Source organism: Pundamilia nyererei, unplaced genomic scaffold (assembly GCF_000239375.1).
Source record: "Pundamilia nyererei isolate P.nyererei 1_Seehausen unplaced genomic scaffold, PunNye1.0 scaffold00034, whole genome shotgun sequence".
Taxonomy (NCBI): Eukaryota; Metazoa; Chordata; class Actinopteri; order Cichliformes; family Cichlidae; genus Pundamilia; species Pundamilia nyererei.
Window position 1 is genome coordinate 2,077,585 of NW_005187435.1, and position 19,378 is coordinate 2,096,962.

General features: G+C 37.9%; 1 protein-coding gene across 1 annotated transcript; it reads left to right on the plus strand.

Annotated features, from left to right (window-relative positions):
- Nucleotides 1–263: 263 nt before the first annotated feature.
- Nucleotides 264–18,029, plus strand: si:ch211-286o17.1 (hematopoietic progenitor cell antigen CD34). Its single transcript, XM_005729718.1, has 8 exons — nt 264–452; nt 11,012–11,119; nt 11,646–11,860; nt 12,928–13,020; nt 14,517–14,637; nt 14,895–14,947; nt 15,751–15,900; nt 16,657–18,029. Exons 1-8 carry the CDS (start codon nt 368–370, stop codon nt 16,843–16,845), a joined length of 1,014 nt encoding a protein of 337 aa, XP_005729775.1. The 5' UTR covers nt 264–367; the 3' UTR covers nt 16,846–18,029.
- The last annotated feature ends 1,349 nt before the right edge of the window (nt 18,030–19,378 follow it).

A 19,378-nucleotide genomic window follows, 5' to 3' on the forward strand; every position in this document is an offset into this window, starting at 1 on the left:
TTTAATGCACATATAATCTAAACATCGAGAGGCATTTAAAGAATGCAGAGGGTTTTTTAAAAAACACACAACACCCCAACAAGATCTCATTACTCGCTTTTCCTATGTCTGCCTTCCTTTTGCCTGCTAGAAGGGTGGGGGCACAGATGAAGGGTTAAAGTGGAAGACGGGGTGTAGGGCTGGGCCTTAGTGAAGCAGAAAGGGGGGTGGCTATATAAAAACTGACAGAACACAAGTGGGGCTTTATCCACACCATCCTGCTCTGGGTAAGAGGAAACCCTAAAGTGCCTTGGCTCAACCAGCTTCTCGTCTTCTTTCCCTCTCTTTTTACTCACACCCGTTGGACGTGTGTCTGCTCAGGACAAGAATGGCAGCATCCTCCGCACAGAGAACACACAGGCCCTGCATAATGCCACCTTTTGCTTTGCTCCTCATCGTTTCATTTATAAATGGTAAGTTACCAAATACTAAATGCAAAGAATACAAATTCTCAGATCGCATGCTCATCTGCTGAATTCGAGTGAACTGTAAGGGTGGGGTTGGGGTGGAGCAGCGTTTGTTTGAATGGTCTTTGAGTTGAATCCAGGTTTTAACCCTACAACCCTTTGATTCCCAGGAATCCTAACTGTCTCCAACATAAAATAGATTTATATACATTGTAAAAGCAGTTGATAAAGATTTGTTTTCCCCAACATATTTCTCAGAAAAGGGTTACTTTGTAGTTTGCCCAGGCAAACAAAAGGATTTTTTTTAGAGAGTGATTTTTTTAAATTATGAGGAGGTACAGTGAAGTTTGAATTGATATTTCAAGTTAAAATCTCTATTTTGAACTTTTGAATATACAGCCAAACAGTTTTTAAGTATTATCTAGTTAATTTTTCTGTATTGCACTCTACTGTACAACAGAACTATTTATGGGCATTCCACTGGTGTTATGTTTCCTTTTCTACAGCACTGGTTCCCATGATTTTCAAGGACTTTGAGAAATGTGTATTTATATTTAGCTGGTTGTAACGTGAGGCCAGTTGAAGCGTGCGTGGAAGAAGGGTGTGGGGTTTGCATGTTAATGTGCATTTCAAAAAAAGGCTGTGGTGAAGTAGCAACAGATTTGGGGAGCCATCAGGGATATATCAGGATGTTCAACTTCCACAGACAGTTGGAACTCATGTTTGTGTGATGTTGTCACCATATTTTTCACACTGCAGGACTTATTCTAAAGTTTAGTTCCTACAATAGCTTAATTTAAATGTGGCAAATGTTTTAAATTCATTTGAAACCAGTTTTGAATAGAATTCCTATCTGTAGCTTTATACTAGGCTGCAACAAACGATTATTTTGATAGTCGACTAGTCACCGATTATTTTTGCGATTAGTCGACTAATCAGATCATGCATCCATTGCACCAGCATGCATCTGCTCTTATATAACTATCATTAGCTTACAGCTTTAAGTGTTTACGGTATGTGCTAACTAAAAATAAAGACAAGATGATAGTTTATTAAATTTTAATGAAATTTGCAGATTGTTTCGGTGAAGTTTAATAAACTCCTTGATATCTAAAATATAACGGGACACCGGAGTAAATTCTCGAGCATCTCACACTTCTGATAATCAGTTGTCTGCTTGACGTTTATTCAGCTGTGTAAAAACTATAACTTTAATCTCAGCCAAACCGATTTACTCAGGAACAAATAAAATACTAAAAAAGCCAAACAATAAAATTTTGAAGTTATCTAAGTGACTTATATATATATTTAACCTGAGTAGCAAAAGACGGCAGTGGGTTTGAAAACGATTTGCCGGGAGTCCGGTGTTCTCACGGGCTCTAGTGAGCCTTGCCCCCGGCTAGCTATCGAGCTAGTGGGTAACAGACGTCTCTGAAAACGTCGGAGCGCTTTTGAAAATATGTGGTGTCTTGATAAACTGAGCCGATATTTGAGGTTTACACAGCTACATTCTCGCCTGAAAATATGTTAAACGTTTATTTTGTGACCCAGAAAGAATAATAAGAGTAACATTAAAACTAACTAGCTGCCGCCATTGTTGGAAACTGAGCTGGGCTGCGCTATGAATTCTGGGACAGTTTCTTCTTCTTCGGGGTTTAACGGCAGCTGGCATCCTTGTACATGCAGTGCTGCCATCTTCTGTTTCAGTCCGTTATTACACTCTTAAATCCTACTACTTATTCCTGCGTCTTTTGTGATCTTACAAAGCTTCAAACGACGCGTCGACTATTAAATCAGTCGTCGACGATTTTGATAGTCGACGTAATCGTGACTAGTCGACTAATCGTGGCAGCCCTACTTTATACCAGTAAACAGACATTTGGTGACAGGAAAAGAAAAAGACAAAAATAAAAGATAGGATATGCGCAGAAGAAAATGTATATTAAGATTCAACAGTGGCATAGGAAAGTTTAAAACAACAAAACAGCTCTCGTTCAAGCTCTTTGGCTCATGCTTTACTATCATCTTGAGTGCCCTCTGTTGTGGCTGCAAATGAATCACACACTGGGGGACTTAATTCAAACCTCATGTCCCGTTTATGGCATGTAGAACTTATGGGATTGAGGTCATCAGCAAAGGGAGGCAGCTGCATCGGCTTTGCAAAATAAAACTGCACCCATATAGTTTCAACCAACAGTGGGCTATCGATTCAGATCTGGAGGGATACAAACTCTTATTCTCCAGTTGGATAAGAAAAAGAGTGTTCTGATGAGAATTGCTAATTCAAAGCAGCTCAAAGCATCTGACACTGTATCTGGGCCAAATGGGCATGCTAAATAAAGATGAATATCAATAAAGAAGATAACAGATTTTATAGTACAAATGAAAAACAGACCACTTAAGCTTAAGCATATTTCAACCACAGAATCAAGTTTACAAACGTAGGCAACAATCCCTATTCCTGAATTGCCTTTCCAACCAAGGAGATGTGAGCATTGCAGTTATCTATATATAAAATTAAGATGGGTTTACTATATAACTCTGATGAAATGAGAGTAGACATACAGATGTTGTGAACAAGCATGTTACCCAGACAATGAGTTCATTTTTCATGAAACAGTTTAAGTTGACTTCATTGTGAGCTGATTTGAAGAATCACTAAAGTCCGAGATGTAGCAAAAAGAATTAGAAAAATGTCAGCAACAGATTGTTCATTTCATTTTTAGAAACACAGCACAGAATATCTCAAGTCAAACCTCAGTGTCAAGTGAGCCAGCGGTGACAAGTAAACATGCTGATACACACACACAAACACAAACACACACTACATACACGCACTTAACATATATACCATTCTCGTTTGCTTGGCATTGTGTTTTCCTTTATCCATTACTAATAAGAGCAGACTGTTTTCCACTGTCCTCTCAGCAGTGTTGGCTTTGAAGTGTTTCCAGCCTTTGTACTTTTGGGTTTACAGTGTGTGTAATAACAGTGAATGTACATTCACATGGTATAGCCGAAAATGCGGCTTTATAAAAACAACCAGGAGGTCCAAGCATTTGCTCTGATCTACAAATTACATAAAAGGGAGTACCAGAGAAGCAAGGACTGAGAAAAATTATCACTGCATAAACAAACTACAAATATATTTCATGTACATACTCTATTTCCTTCACAGCCAGAAGGTCCTGGGTTTAAATCAAGGCTGGGGCCTTTCTTTGTGGCACTTTCATGTTTCCCCATGCCTGCATGTCTGGTGTTCTCTCATTATGAGTGAAACTGAGGGTGGGGTCTCTCCAAGTACTCCCAACTTTTCCCAGAGTTCACAGGTTAACTGCTGATTCTAAATTGGCTATGGATGTGAATGTGAGTGTAAGTGATTGGTAATTTCTCTGTGATAACGATAGGCTAGCCAACTGTCCAAGGTACACTGGCCTCTCACAGAATGACAGCTGAGATCATCTCCAGCTCCCCGTAACCCTGAGGTGCATAAATGATTAAGAAAATGGATGGATGGAATGAGTTCATTGTGTTATCCTTGGAGTTAATAAATATTAACATTCTAACTGTTACTTTTATTGGAGTGCATTAAAAAGAGAAGACTTTAAGATTCAACTTCAAGATATTCATTATATATGTTGTGGTACAACTGAAATACTGATAATTAGTCAAGCAAGGAAATTCCTATAAATGACCAAGGTTAATATTAATTAAACAAGAATTCTAGTTCAACGTCACACCATATCTGAGTATGTGTAGGTGATAAGTGTCCATGTTATGGCTGGGAAAGCTGATGTTAATTATATGAATATAGATTAATGAAAGTGTTATGAAATGTTGCTGTAAGCATCTGTGTTTATTAGTCTCCAGTTGACTTTTTTGCTGTAAAACTAAAAGTTTACAAGGAAGTGTGGAGGAGTACCTCATCCATCTGGCCCTGGCAGTGGGATTTTTCCCCCTACAGTGCCCAGGTTTGTAACGTCAGTGTTTCAGATACAGAGAATGAATCTGTGGCCATTGAATAAGTGCAGTTAGTTCAACTTCTTGATGCATTAAGATGATTGTTATTCAGTACCACCCAGAAACGTGTGCTAGCTATGATAATTCCCGTCAATTTTCAACAGGTATAATCTTAAATTTGTTCTGGACAAAATCCACGTAAAGCCTTTTATCAACTGATCCTCAGCTTTGACTGTAACAGGATCTACCTGCACACACTCAATCCAGACAGGCTCATTTCATAAACGCACTAGGCAGTGAAACTTTAGCGGGCAACTGAGAGAGTGACTGTGAGTGTGTGAGTCTGTGAGAGGGGTTGGGGAGTGATATATTGCTTGCAATTGAAAACAGATGTCATGTTTCCTGATTGTGGTCCCTAGAAACAGGCATCACACTCTTGATAAGAAGCTGCAGTGGCTTCAGGGTTGGGCTGGGTGAATGTTACAGCTGGGCAGCATTGGGTGAGGTAGATTCTGCTTCACTGGCCTGATTGAAACCATTAGATTCAGTTGGTTTGCTGCCATGAGAGAAGAATGGCCTGGCTTCTGCTATTAATTGGCGTGACAGAAATGACAGGGTAGGGGGTGCAGAGAGGGTGCAGTAGGGGGTGGGGAGGGTCAAGATAGTAGGGGTCAACAGACTGTTGTTTCAAAGAGGGTAGAGTTGCAGAGCATGTTTAACCCTACGGGACTCTGCTCCAATGTCACATTCCATAGTGTATGCTTAACAAACTCTGATACTAAATTATGAAAACATCCCTTAAGAAAACAACACTATGAATACATCAATGAATGCTGTTTTTGTCATTCTGTAATCCTGCCTGAAATCGAGATAGACTCAGATGAAGACAAATTCCACTTAATGACCGTAAAATAAGCTTTCTTCCATGTTTGGGCATTAATTATTTTAAAAAGAAATTATTTTAGGGATTCTTTTATACTATACTGTAGCGATTCAAATATGTGTAGAATTGTAGAATGCCTGCAGAATTTTGTTTTTAAAGTCTTTTTTGAATATTACTCCATAAAAGATTTTGGTTTTGCAACTAATTTATATGTTTATACATTGCATGCTGTTGACGCAGTGCTGATCAAACAGCATGTGGGATGTTATGGCATTCAGAATCAGAATCAGAATGGGGTTTATTGCCAAATGTTGAGCAGGTTTACAACATTAGGAAATTGCTGCGGTGCTTCAGTGCAAACATGGTGTCATAAATAACACTTAAATAGACATGGAAAAAATAAAAGTAGGGATAAGAATTAAAAGTGCTACGTGGAAAGATATGTTTTATTCATTATGGATCTATCCTGCTACTCTGTTCCACAGCTTCCATTCACTCACCACTGCACAAGACATCCCTGTCCTGCTGACAAGAGACTATTTCAAGTATACATAGTATGATCATGATTTTTGAGAGTGTTTACAGTGTGTGTGTTGAGAGTGTTGGCGTTTAGCATAAAAAACAACACATTTCTATACATATATACAAACATTTTTTTGGTTTCCCATAAAAAACAAACAAACTGTGAATTAAAGCTATTGAAATGTTTTGTGGCAGCGGGGGCTAGTGGGGCTTCGGTCACTGGGACTTTAACATGGTGGTTAACTGATGTGTGTAGACCATTATCACCTCACTAAGCCCCATTACACGTTACAGGGTTCTCATCAGTAGAAGCAGGCAGAGGCCAGAGGTCACGGGCACACAATGCTATATTTTCTCCCCTCGTGATCATGTATCACAGGACTTTATGGAAGCCAGGGTGGGACCGGAGGCCAAAGGCTTGTAAGGCTAGATCACTGAAAGCATCTAACAGCTGGCTCATGCTTCACATATACATACAGTGAAGCATGCAAAGTGGTTGCAGTTACATGGGTGCATTTTGACAATTTACATGAAGACCTGTCAATAAAGAAGAACAGATCCCTTGAGCGATGCATCAGGAAAGTCATCAATGAAAAAAAATCTGTTTGCAGCTCCCTCGTAAAATAAGTACAATAAAAAGAAAATTTAAATACATTTTTTATAGTCCTATCCAATATTATTTGTATTATTTCATTATTCCCTTTTTTCTGTTGCAACATTTGTTACATTTCTTTTGTCTGTTTGTGACCATTTAGGAATTTCGGTACCAATAACATGCCTTAATCAGCGCGTCTCTTTTTGACCCTTGACTTAACTAGAAACAATCAAAATGCGGGACCCAGTCTCACAATGTGGGAGGAAAGAGGGGGGGGAAAGTCTTTGGGTCACACATCTGGTCACCCTATGTACAGTACACCATGACGCAATCTTTGCAAACTTTCTGGAACATCATGAAAGAAATTAAACTGCTTTACGCAATGTTATGCTGTGGGAGGTGTGAAGGTTGAAGTTAAATCTCATCTCGCTGGATGCCTGGGATTAGCTGTGCATGACTGGGAGAGGGTGAAGAGAGACAGAGGGTTGGGAGGGAGCAGGGCGTGGAACCGAGGGCTCGTCTCCTTCCAAAGCCTGCCACATTCCTTCATCCAGAGTCCCAAGAGATGAGGGGGGTGCGTTAGCATATCCAGACTGCAGACTTTACTCAGAGCAATCTGATGGGAAAATCTTTAAGAGGGCAATGAAGTCAGGGCCTATGCTAAATAACATATGGAATCTAAGTTTATTACAACAGTTACATTTGCCTTGTTTGTGCAGTGATAGCTAGACCCACGGCTGATGACTGATATCTTGACCTTTCTAGACATTAAACACAGAAAGACAAAAAACATACCATACCATAAGAATTCAGTAAACCCAGTTAAAAGTCCAATTTAGTTGTAGTTTAAATGAATGTGTGAAAGGTAAAGAGAGGTGAGGTGGTGGTGAGTTCAAAGGTCATGCTGTTAGAAAATCTGTTAAAATACGGATATAACACCACTGTATCGATTACAGCACAAAGGCCAAGGCTACAATCTACCTTTAAATAACAGACTTGCCTCTAAACCAATAACCAAAGCAGACGGCAAGTGTAAAAAGAATCTACCAAAAAAGCAGCACTGTTAGGTAAAAACAATGCGATCAAATTCAGATCCAAATGTTTTTGTAAATGTTGATCATAAGAGGTAATTATATTGCAGAGGTTTCATTCCATCTGGTTTCTGGTCTGTCAGGAAAACTTGTTTGCATGTAATGAGTGATGGCTGGTCAGAGAGCTGGACAGGATTTACTGGCAATGTTGGCAGAGTTGCAGAAGGCCCTGTGTTATTTCGCCTCAAGCTAAACACGCATGTTTTGCTTTATAAAAGTGTTGCAGCCAATTCTAAACATGTGCTTGAGATGGTCTTGCTTCATTATTATAGTTGAATTTTATCCAGCAAATATGTTAAAATATTGCTAATGTTATCGTTTTCATTCACCACAACATCTCCCCAGCGTCCAGCAGAGTCTGCTTCAAAGGCCAGACTGTTACTGAGCACTAAACATAACAATCAGCCACAGTGTACATCTTTAGACTTTTGTTTTACAGCACAATTGACTGGGTTTTAATTGTCAATGCAGTACAGAAAATGACCTCAGAGCTGAAACAACACATTTCAGCTTTAGCCTGTATGTCACGTTTGTATGAGAAAACCTAATTTATGCCTTACCATCTCACCCATACTAAACCTCCTCCTTTCCATTAAAATAAACAGACAGACCACCCAGACATGGAGGGACTGGAGGGAGGGCAGCTGTAGGCCGCAGGCTGGAAAAGGATCTCAAAGACAGGTTTAACAAGGGAAGATGGTCCCTGCTCTGAAAGTAAACTAGAGATACAGAGTGAAGTCAAACAGAGGATTCATATTTGCAACTTTCATATGATAAATTTACTGTTAATTTTTATGTAGATGCAGAAAAGATCACTAACTGTTATGTGTTTTCTAAAGCAATTAAAAACAATGACAAAGTGCAAAACAGATCTCACATGACAGCTGCAATAGACAGTTGCTGACACTAATCATGCCAAAGGAACTCCTTAGAGATTACCATCCCACCTGTTAGCTATAAGCACACACAATGTTTACACTAGACTTGTGGCACCTGCGTGTCACAATGGGTTATGAAGTTGGTGGAAATGTGTCACAGTGTCACCAGTGTGTAAACACATGTGTCCCATATATGAAGACCCCAGCTTGTGACAGAGAGATGACTCCAAGAAAAGCTGAAGCAACCTGAAAAAAAAGATGAGTTATGACACAACAACCAATAAAAATTAGAATGTGAGAAAAATATTGAAAATAAAATAAATAATAAATCACATCTTGTGTAGGTTATTCAAATGTTCCGACAATATTTAGTCTAAACTACAATTAGGTCTATAAGTATTTGGAGAAGGATACATGTCAGAAATATGAAGGCAAGATTAGAATTTGTCTAAATTTAAAAGAGGCTGCACAGTTCTGAAAAACCAAGATCAACTTTTACCAGAAATGATGGGAAGAGAAAAGTATTGAGAGGGTAAGGAACAGCATGTAATCCGAAGATTACCACATCATCTATCAAACACGGTGGAGGCAATGTTATAGCACGGGCATGTGGAACTGTGCTAATAAAATGATTACAGATGATGTGACTGCTGATCGAGTGTACAGGGATATACACTCTGCTCAGATTCAGCCAAATCCTGCAAAACTGATCAGGCAGCATTTCAGAAGTGTAAATGGATGACGAGCCAAAATGACAGCAAAAGCAAAGCAAGAGTTTCTCGAGGCAATGAAAAGAGATATTCTTCAATGGTCAAATCAGTCACCTGATCTCAGCCCAAAAGAAGATGTTTTTCATTCATCAAAGAAAAAGTGGAGGGAAGCGTGACTCCCAAAGAAAGAGCGACTGAAGGTTGCTGCTGCAAAAGCCCAGGAGGAAGTACAGCATTTGGTAATGGGTCCTAAGTATTAGAAAACAGCATGGCACAAAGATGCCAGTGATTTTGAAATAGTTTATTGTGTGAATGCAGTAAGTTTTTTTCACCTCTTTTTAGCAGAAAGTTCAGCTTTTTCACCGCTTTTCAGCACAAATTCTACTTCTTCACCTCTTTTCAGCAGAATTTTCAGTTTCTTCACCTCTTTTCAGCAGAAAGTTCTGCTTCTTCAACTGTTTACAGCAGATTCCACTACACTGCATTTTTGCAGGAAATGCAACTTTTTCTAGTGACCTTCTATTGTTAAATATTGTCTGTGGAGAGAGTTTGTATGCTCTCCATGCCAAAGTATCCAAGTACAAAAGTAGTTTCCTACTCTGGCTTAATGAACAGAAAGTAAAAACTGTATGACTATTTATGTAAAAGTTAAAAGTGCCTTGTAGTGTAAGGTGCTGTGAGTTATATAAGAATAGAAAACTACAATATGAATATATGTCCATACTAGGAATTCAACTGATTGGTAAGCATTAAATATACCATTTATAATTTTTGTTTGCTGTAAAATGTCAGCTTAAATTTACACAGAAATCGAATGTTCATCTACGTAATGTGTAACAGCTGTATACAGTATGCACAAACAAAAATGAAGTCAATGTAGGTCAAGAGGGGGCAGTACAGAGCAACTGCAAACCTGAAACCTGAAATCAATCACAAACTTAATATGGGACAATAAGGAATGACTTAGTAAGAGTGTAGAAGTAATGAGATCTGCAGAAGAACGGTATTATGGGAATGTTTTGAGTGTGAGGTAATGCTGTTGTTGTTAGACAGAGAGAGGGAGAGCTGGGTAAAATAGAATGAACACTGCGTACCCTGTATGGACTTTTAGATCCCCTAACAAAAACACAATAAAGAGCTCGAGTCAGTGACTGCAGAGTGCAGCAGCATAGCAGCAAACGAACACAAAAATCAAATGTGTCTTTAGAGCAATCCAGGTTATTACAGGTTTTGAAATTAATCAAAGATGTTTTTCCTAAAGTCACACGTCTCCTGAAAAATGAACAACTGTGCCGTAACCTATTACATAATTCTATAATTTGGAAAAAGCTGTGGCATCACTGCCTGGTGTCTTTCAGCAGCACATTCAGTCAGGGCATTTAACAGGTGGATAGAAACCCAAATTAATATAGTTCAGGAAACTATTTTGTACATTCCATTTGTGTCTAAACAAAAATAAGTGACTGCAAACGTAGGATCTTTTTTAAAACCTTGAAGCGAAAAAGATTGTATTTCAGAGTAAATGACTTTGTGATGTGATCCGTGGATCTGAGACTTTAGTTATTTACTGCACTACGATCTGTTACCTAATCTTCCATCACTCCAGAGGCCTCGAGGGACATGAAGAAATAATACTGTGAGAACACTGAAGAGCTCTCATCGAGTCCAGACATTAAGATAATAACTGACATTAAGCTAGCACACTTTTAAAAACCATTCTCCATCCATGCTACAAGCTGTTACCTCCGATGGCTAAATTTGCCACCAGAGGTAACAGCTCTGACCTACTTTCTTATCACAGCTGCATAGGTAAATTAAAATGATGGACAACTGACTCAATAAGTCATGTTTCTTCCGTGTAACTGAATGCAAAACAAACCCTTGAAAGATTCTTTCCTATACTTAACATGCATTCTGATTTAACAGCAGGAGTCATGGCGAAGACAGACGCACCTATAAAACAAGAAAAAGCGGCGACTGTGGGATCGTCGATAGTACGTGGAGACATGGTCCCAAAGCCATCACAATTTCCTGGTAAGAAACACTATACATTACATAATAATAATACCTTTTATTGAGGTTTGTTGTACAGATTTATTTGTGTGTGTGACAAATGGACTCACTTATGTGAAGAAAAAACAGAGTACTTTATTTGAGTCACAATCTACGCAAAAAAATACCAAGTTGTCCTGACAATTCTTATATGAATACAGGTATTATCAGAACAAATGTAAAATCTTAGACCTGTAAACACAGGGCTGCAGTGTCCCTACGAACAGACACATACTTAATAGAGTTCATTTAAAGTGTACCTAAGCCCCTGGGCTGAATGGATTGCTGTAGCTGAAATAATATCATCATTTTTCAGAATGAACTGCATATAACCTCATGCAATTTTCTAAAACCATAGCCCACTCATTTGTCTACACACACTTCAAACCAAACTGCAATACTTAATAAGTAAATTGCCACCTTTTTTACGCAAACGCCTAGAATCGAAACTGTGTGTATTGTATGGCTATTTACCATATTAACCATGTCAACTGAATTATATTTTCAGCAAATGATGATTCACAAGATCAAAAGTTGGTATATCCTGATGAACAAGGAACTCAAGCGGCTACAGCAGCTACAACTACACAGATGCCGGGAGACAGTCAAACTGAAGCTACACAGAAGGCATTTGGTGCAACAGAATTTGTGGTACACACGGAAATTCTGGAATCAGATACTCCAGCAACTTCAAGAGGTGACGGACCTAACAATAAACCAAAGGTAAGACTGCACAGGCTGTCATAACATAACGCAATGTTACTAGTTTGAAGTTTATCTGGAAGAGTAGACCGAGAAAAGCATGTTATTGAATAGAAACAAGTAAATGTGATTTAAAACAAAAAAAGGACAAAATAAATCATTTTACTTCTTATTTGAAGACGTCTACTTTAAATACTCACTTTAGAATAACATATAGCTGCAAAAGCACAGAACATTGAGGGACACCTGGTTTTACATCAAATTTTCAAATGTTGCAAATTATACTCAGGCGTGACGTTATTTGCAAACGATTCCTGATGTGGAAAAGGATTAGTGGTAGCTGATTTTGCATAAGAAAATAAGGATGGATTTCATACAAAATACATTTCCTTTGCATTTGTTCATCAACTCAAAAATGTCATCCCTGCAGCAAAAACTGATACAAATTGTCATCTCTGAATATTTGAGCTCAATCCTAAAAGTGTGACTTAGATTTTTTTTTCCTTGTTCTGGGAGCATAAAACATGTTTGCAATTAAGACATAATGTTATTTGGACTCGGTGTAAGGGAAATCAGCAAATGATAGAAAATCAATAACAGTTTAATCATTTAAAAAAGGATGTTTTTAAGTAGCTTAAAAAGTAGCTTAGCAGAGGAGCGCATTAATACTTCACTTTTTAGGCACTTGAATGACATTAACCTAAAAACAGAGAAATGACAGGACACCCAACATGCGTAAGATATTGAATTCGTTATTGCATTGTATGAAGTTAAATTTAATTATATTCTATTTTGTAAATTTCCATTGTTTATGTGTTTCATATTGTTTCATGTTTAGTGGATTTAATTTAAATAACTTACAGATATTGTGTTTTTGAATGTGCCATAGGAATTAAGATGATTGTTTTACGTAGGATCAAAGTATGATACAATTATTAGAAAGGGCAACAAAGGAATTCAACACTAAATCGAATTCTGTGTATAAACACTGGTTAGAGGAACTGGCTACATTGGGCTGGTGCCATGCTGCAGTTAATGGTAAGAAGGGCACATCAAGGTTAAGAGTTTTGGTTTCTCTCTTTTTACAGCCGGTACCAAAGGATGATGTCAGATGCGTGAGCAAAGAGGTTATCGAAGACAGAAGTGCTGTCAGTCTGAAACTCAAGGCATCCTCCAACTGTGTAAGTTCTGTTTCTTATTCTCATATTCGGTGTACAATGAAAATGTTTGGAAGACGTAGCAGGAAGAAAAATATACAAAATCATACAGGTAATAAGACGGAAATAGCAGAGAGTAAAACAAAGAATCTTAAAATATTCCTGCATACATTTCATCCTGTGCTCACACAAACAACCAACTGCACCAGAGAGAAAAGTATTCCCCGGATTGGTTTAGTTGCCATTCCCACTGGCAATCAGGCGAACATGAGCTCAGCAGGAAATTTTTCCTCATTTTGAAGGCAGTAACTGTTACATCTCAGTGAAGCTAGAGAAAAACGCTGCCCAGGAAATGTCCAAAAATATTTCTGCTGTATGTAATCCAGGGGATGTATGGTGCTATGAGTGCAGAGGGAGTGGGAGCATGATGGGAAGCTCACCGCTACTGTAAAATGAATAATGTAAAGAGACCTCAGGCAGTACTGTGGGTGTGTGTGTGGGTGTGTTTGTGTTTAGAAATATACATTCTCCAGTGTCTAAGCATAACAGCTTTGAGGTCTACAAAGCTATGTGGAGGTCTGAACTCACTAGATATGGTTTCAGTTAGCTACAGCTCTCATGTAGCCTGAGCAGCAAATGCCTTGTAGAATATACTGTAACCAGCAGAATAACATCGGGGGTTCTTGTGCCACCAGTCAAAGACATTTACCAAGGATTTCTGTTTTTCACTGTCATTTCAGAGGAACAATTTTGCTCTAATCTAGAGCAAATTAAACAACAACAATGGTTCATGTAAAGTTTATCACAACTGAGCAGTACAGTTTATGCTGCTATGGTTATAAACAGGATGAAACCGAGATCTGAAATGAACCGTGCTTCAGATCAGAGAGTAAACCTTGCTCACAGGGAGGGACTGAAACAGAGTAGGGTATATAGGCATTTACCCTTGCGTTATTTAAAGAGTAAAGTATTTCAGTAATGGCATGCGAAGTTCCTGATATGAGACACTGCATATAACACAGTGATGGACCTGCAAAATAAGGTCTTGGCTATCCAGCTAAATATGTAATTGAAAGGCTTATCTAGTGCAGTGCATTCATTTATGGAACTGAACCATTCTGGTGCCACTGCAGGGAAACTGAAATAAAAATTGAATTATCAGATAAGCGTGCACATTCCCTGGCTGTCTGTTACTGTGTCCTGCCATCTGTTCCTTTTTGAACTGAGATAAAGGGCTGCTACGGTGTGGTAGAGTCTGTTGTTTGGATCAGATTACATGAAAAGGTAGCACACAGAATTGTGATAGCCCTGACTGGATTAAAGACAAAGAGAAATGAAACTGAGCGTGAAGGGATTAGGGAATGAGAGAAAGATTAAAGGTGATACTGAAGGTTTGGAGCTGTGATTTTGAAGGGAGCTAATGATTTGGTATTAGCAATGAATTTCACGTTTATTCTAGATTTTGACATGTGAAAACCGTTTCAGTGCTAATTACCTTTTATTTGTTGTCTTGTTTGTAGGAGGAATCTAAAGTGAAAATTCAAAGCGTTCTACAAGAGCTGTGTAGTGAGGACTGTAAACTAGAGATCTATCAGGAAAACAACTCCGATGAAATCCTTGTGTCTGGGAAATATGTTGAAGGTCAGTACCAATATTTTAATAAGCTCAGTTTGAAATTTGATATTCAGTGTTGAAGCCTATAATAAGCTTTTTATGTTTCGGCTGGCAGGAGTTATAATTCCTGCAAAATCTGCATTAATGTCATCTTCTTTATTGCCTTAAACATTAAAAATCACCAATAAATTTTTAAAGCAAAAATGATCTTGTCCAACAATATAGCACCCTCTGGTTATGTCTACCTTGTGACAGTAAAAACACCAACATTTGTGTATTTACAGATGATGTTACAGGCATGGCTAACAAGTTCAACAACGACAACATAAAAGACAAGGTAAAGTCCCACCTAGAGTACACTATATTGCAGAAATACTCCACACAAGTGTCAGTATAGTCATATAATTTGGATGCAGTTTCAGTGCCAATTACCTTTTGTTTTTGTCTTTGTGTCATAATGTCACTTTATCTGTTAGATAGATAAAGATTCAAACCTATGCAATAGCACGAGGGCCCCAAAAAGCCACTAAAAGTTGACTCATAATCAAACTCGACAGGAAGCTACTCATGGGAAAAATACGAAATACGAAAAGAGTTTGGAGACTTTTTCAAAGGCATCAGGCTGACACTTGGTGTCAAACCCCACAAACAATCCACTTGTCAGCAGCAAAACATTTTTTTCTAATACCTAGGGAACAATATTTGGTTATGGGTGTGCCTGTTACACCCATCTGTTTCACTGCATTTGTCATACTCTACAGTTCCCTCCCTGTTCCAACATATACTGAACAACCTTATAAGCAATTCCCTCTTTCTGACACATTTCATTTTTCATTATGCTGTCTATCTGCTTACTGGCATCTTTTTTGACACTACTTTGAAGCCAGGAAATATATTGCAGCAACTATGCATACATTTCCAGAAAGAGTGGAGCTGTTTTCCCCCAAAGTCTCTCAAGGCACTGTCACTGGATAATGAAGATCTTTTTCTCCAAGTAAAAAAATATAGATCTTAAAAACATAACTCCTTCATGGGGCCCACTTCCGTTTCTACAGTGATCTTTTTTCTGGTTTTCTACAAGTGCTGTAATTATGACTGAACACTCAACTAATGTTACTTTGTACACATTTTTATAATCAGACTGATGTGAAGGAGGCTGTTCCTCGCTGGGGAAAGAACTCAAAGTTGGTACTGGTTTCCTTGCTGCTGACTGGCCTGTTGCTGGCTGCACTGCTGGTAGCTGGTTATTACCTCAAGACGCACCGCAAGAACTCAAAAGGAGTCCGACTGGTGGGTAGATTTATTGCCAAAAATCCATGATTTTTAATAGTTGCTTTTCACATGATAGCCATTGTGGGTGCTGTGTTTTAAAAGCAGCAATGAAGTAAATTTTAACAGTTATACCGACCTTCCTACTTGGGTTGTTTTTTTAAGAGTAAATAGCTGAAATTAACCTTTGACCTGATCTAACCAAAGTACACAGTGACGGTAAATTTTCCAGAAAAAAACAGTACATATGGATCTGAGATCACATGTGTTATTATCTTACAGTCAATTCCTGACTTAATAGAGTAAGCAAGCCAAGGTGGTGCTTTCTCTTGTTTCTGCTTCAGCCTCTTGCCTGGGGGATACAGATGGTTTAATTTTTTGTCTAAAGAACATCACGTACATTACGTATGGTGGCACATCCATGTGATTGCTGGTGTAACAGCTTGTTGATGCTGTGCTTTTTTTAATCAAGATCTGTTGTGAGAATCAGTCATGGCCACAAAGTTCTCACTGACAGAGTAAAAACCATCGCACTTTCAAACTTTGTTTTCGCCAAGAAAAATAATAAAGCAAGTATGTGTGGAAACTGCAAGGAAAAAGCACACACCCAAAGACATTAACCGAGAATGTGCTTATTTAAACAACTCCCACAAAAACAAATCGATTTTCAATTACACACCACGTGGCTTGTATGTTAAAATGTAGCTGGCCTGTGTTAAAGTCTTCTAATCCAGAATAAATTATGAAATGAAGTCTTGGTTCTGTACTCTCTCTTAGGCCGAGTCTTTTCAGGTTGATGAGGAGAACCAGGCCAATACACTGGTGTCTGTTGCACCCCTGCCCCAGGAGCCAGTTGATAAGCCCACTGTCAATGGAGAGTCTCCTCCAGAAAATGGGACCAACGCTACTCCCACTACCAATGGACACTCTGCCACCCAGACCACCGTGGCTGACACAGAGATGTGAATCACGACACCTTCAACCTCTTTTGCCAGTCATCCTCTGGGACCCACTGGTCTCTCATCCTCAGTGTGCAAATTGAGATAAATTCAACAATTTTTCTCTCCTCAATCCATGCCATCCTGAATGATAACAACAACAAAGTCCCTGCTGACAATATAATGACAGCGGGGACTGTTCCTCCAATGTGAAAAGTTTGGGAATACTTACTTTTGCCAAATTCAAGAGACGCTATGCACGCTGACTGACTGGGATTTGTCTTTTGACTTTAATATAGTTGAAACAATCTCTGTAGGATAGTCAAATAATGTCATATATGTCATATAATGTTGATTCGTGACAAAGAAGCAGAAGATGCTTTGTTATTTCAACCAACAATTGTGTTGCAGTGAAACAGTGAAGCCAGGCAGCTGAATGGTGACCAGTTTTTATACCGTTTGACTCACCTATAAAAAGGACTGACACTCTCCCATCACTTTTTTTGAAACGCTTCTGTATTTGCCATAAACTAAATGGTTTTGTCTTGAATTGGCTGCATTTTTTTTATATACAGGTAATTGTCAAACTGCAATTTACAAAAAGAAACCATATTTCCATTTATTACAGACACCAAAAATTTGTTGACCTAACATAAGCATAGAAAATGATTCAATAGCAACAATCATGATTTTTGGTATCATTGAGGTATAAAAATGTTAATAAGCTATTCATGTCAGTAAATGTCCGCTGAAAATCACACAGTTGCCTCAGTGCTTTAGACTCTAGCCTAGTGAAAAGTTCAATTTTTTTAACTGACCTCTGATCAAAGTTGAATTGTTTCAGAGAACAAAGTGCATTTCTATTTTTGTGGTTGCATGGTTGTCACTAATGTACAGATTGTTTAATTTTTCTTTTCAACAAATCAAGATCTTCTCTACTCTTACCACTGTCTCAGAACATGATGAAGCACAGCAGCAGGTCAATTTTATAGGGAAAAGTGGGAGGAAAACAAATGACACAATGACAAATACAATCATCAGTTCAGCATTCCCAAGGCTGCTCTTATCACCTTGTTGATAGACACGTACACATTTTGTGCTTCTCTTTTAAATAACTGGCTTCTTTTTTTGATATACTACACGTGTAAATACGTTTGCTTTCTCTGTTAGTAGTGCCTGTGTCTGATTTATAAACTGTGATTCTTGACAATATCACTGCAGGCTGTTTTCAGCCGAGTTGTGTTTTTCTTTCCTTTTCTTTGTTTTTACTTGATATATGAATAGAAACATTTCATAATTTAAAATTCACAACCCATACTTTTTTTTTTTTTTTAAAAAGCAGAGTTGTTTTTAGGAGACTTGACATTTATTGTAATGCATATCTGCCTATCTCTAACCTTGTGGAAATCTTAAAACAAGGCTTACCTCCTTACTTTCCTTTTGGTGTGTCTGCTTTTTTATCTCTCCAAGTTGAAACTTAACAGACTCTACATATCCCTCTGTATTATAAGTAATACAACACATATCCACACTGGAATATTCACAAACATTTCGAAAATAATGGAAATAATCAACGACTGGATTAAGGACTTGCATACTCCAGACACGTGTAACACACATAAGCTTTAGTGCAGACTAATGGATGGCGCAACAAAGAATGTGATTTTTAAGATATGGAGTTGTACTGTACATCCTCAGGTTCTAGTCTCTTATTAGTAAGCTAGCTACTACACTCAAAACAATTATTCTTGGCCCTCATAAACATGAAGCGATAAAAGTAAAATGCCACTGAAATTTATAAATATACTTGGTAAATAAAAGTAAGTAAATTAATTAGATCACATTCCATTAAAATGTACTATTTTACATTTAGTTAACAAAATTAATTGTTAGCTCAGTTTAAAACATAGTTTTTTTTAGCACAAATGTCCAGTTCAGGCTTTTTAGTTTATAGGCTGTTTATATATTTACTTCCATCTACACTAAATTAGCACAAACTTGTTTTTCAATATGCATCTTGGAGGACACAATTATTTTGATTGTTACTCTAAAACTGACTATATTACAAATGTAAACATGAACAAATTTAAAAGAACATGCAAAGGAATAGGAGTTTAACAGTGGCACTGTGAATACATTATGCAAGGTTCTCAGTCATGCTACCTAAATGCAAATCAATATTTTGACTAAGGCAGTACAGAAAATAGCCTCTATGACTAAATGCTGAAGTGTAAATTTCCATAGTGAAAAACACAAATGAAACATTCAAAACATATCATTAGCAGACTGCACGGATTAATAGCCCTGAGTTTGCATGTAAAGTACAAGGAGAGAATACTTCCATCATTACACACACAAAGTTAAATACTTTTCAATCTCAAGATTGAGATGTTTTTATATTCTTCTCTTTTTTTATGTAAATTTTTGAATTATGCCGTCTCAAAAATTAATGCATGCCTTACACAACTTATAACAGAAAGCTTAATGCTAAGAAGCTGTGACTGACAGGACAGTTTCAACACCAGATACGGATTCAACTTCCCACAACGAAGGGTACAAAC

Bases quoted from the DNA above. Each gene is read 5' to 3' on its own strand.
- si:ch211-286o17.1 (XM_005729718.1), top strand. From the start codon at position 368: ATGGCAGCATCCTCCGCACAGAGAACACACAGGCCCTGCATAATGCCA. The intron at 14,638-14,894 runs GTCAGTACCAAT...GTGTATTTACAG, and splicing joins GTCTGGGAAATATGTTGAAG to ATGATGTTACAGGCATGGCT. The intron at 15,901-16,656 runs GTGGGTAGATTT...ACTCTCTCTTAG, and splicing joins ACTCAAAAGGAGTCCGACTG to GCCGAGTCTTTTCAGGTTGA.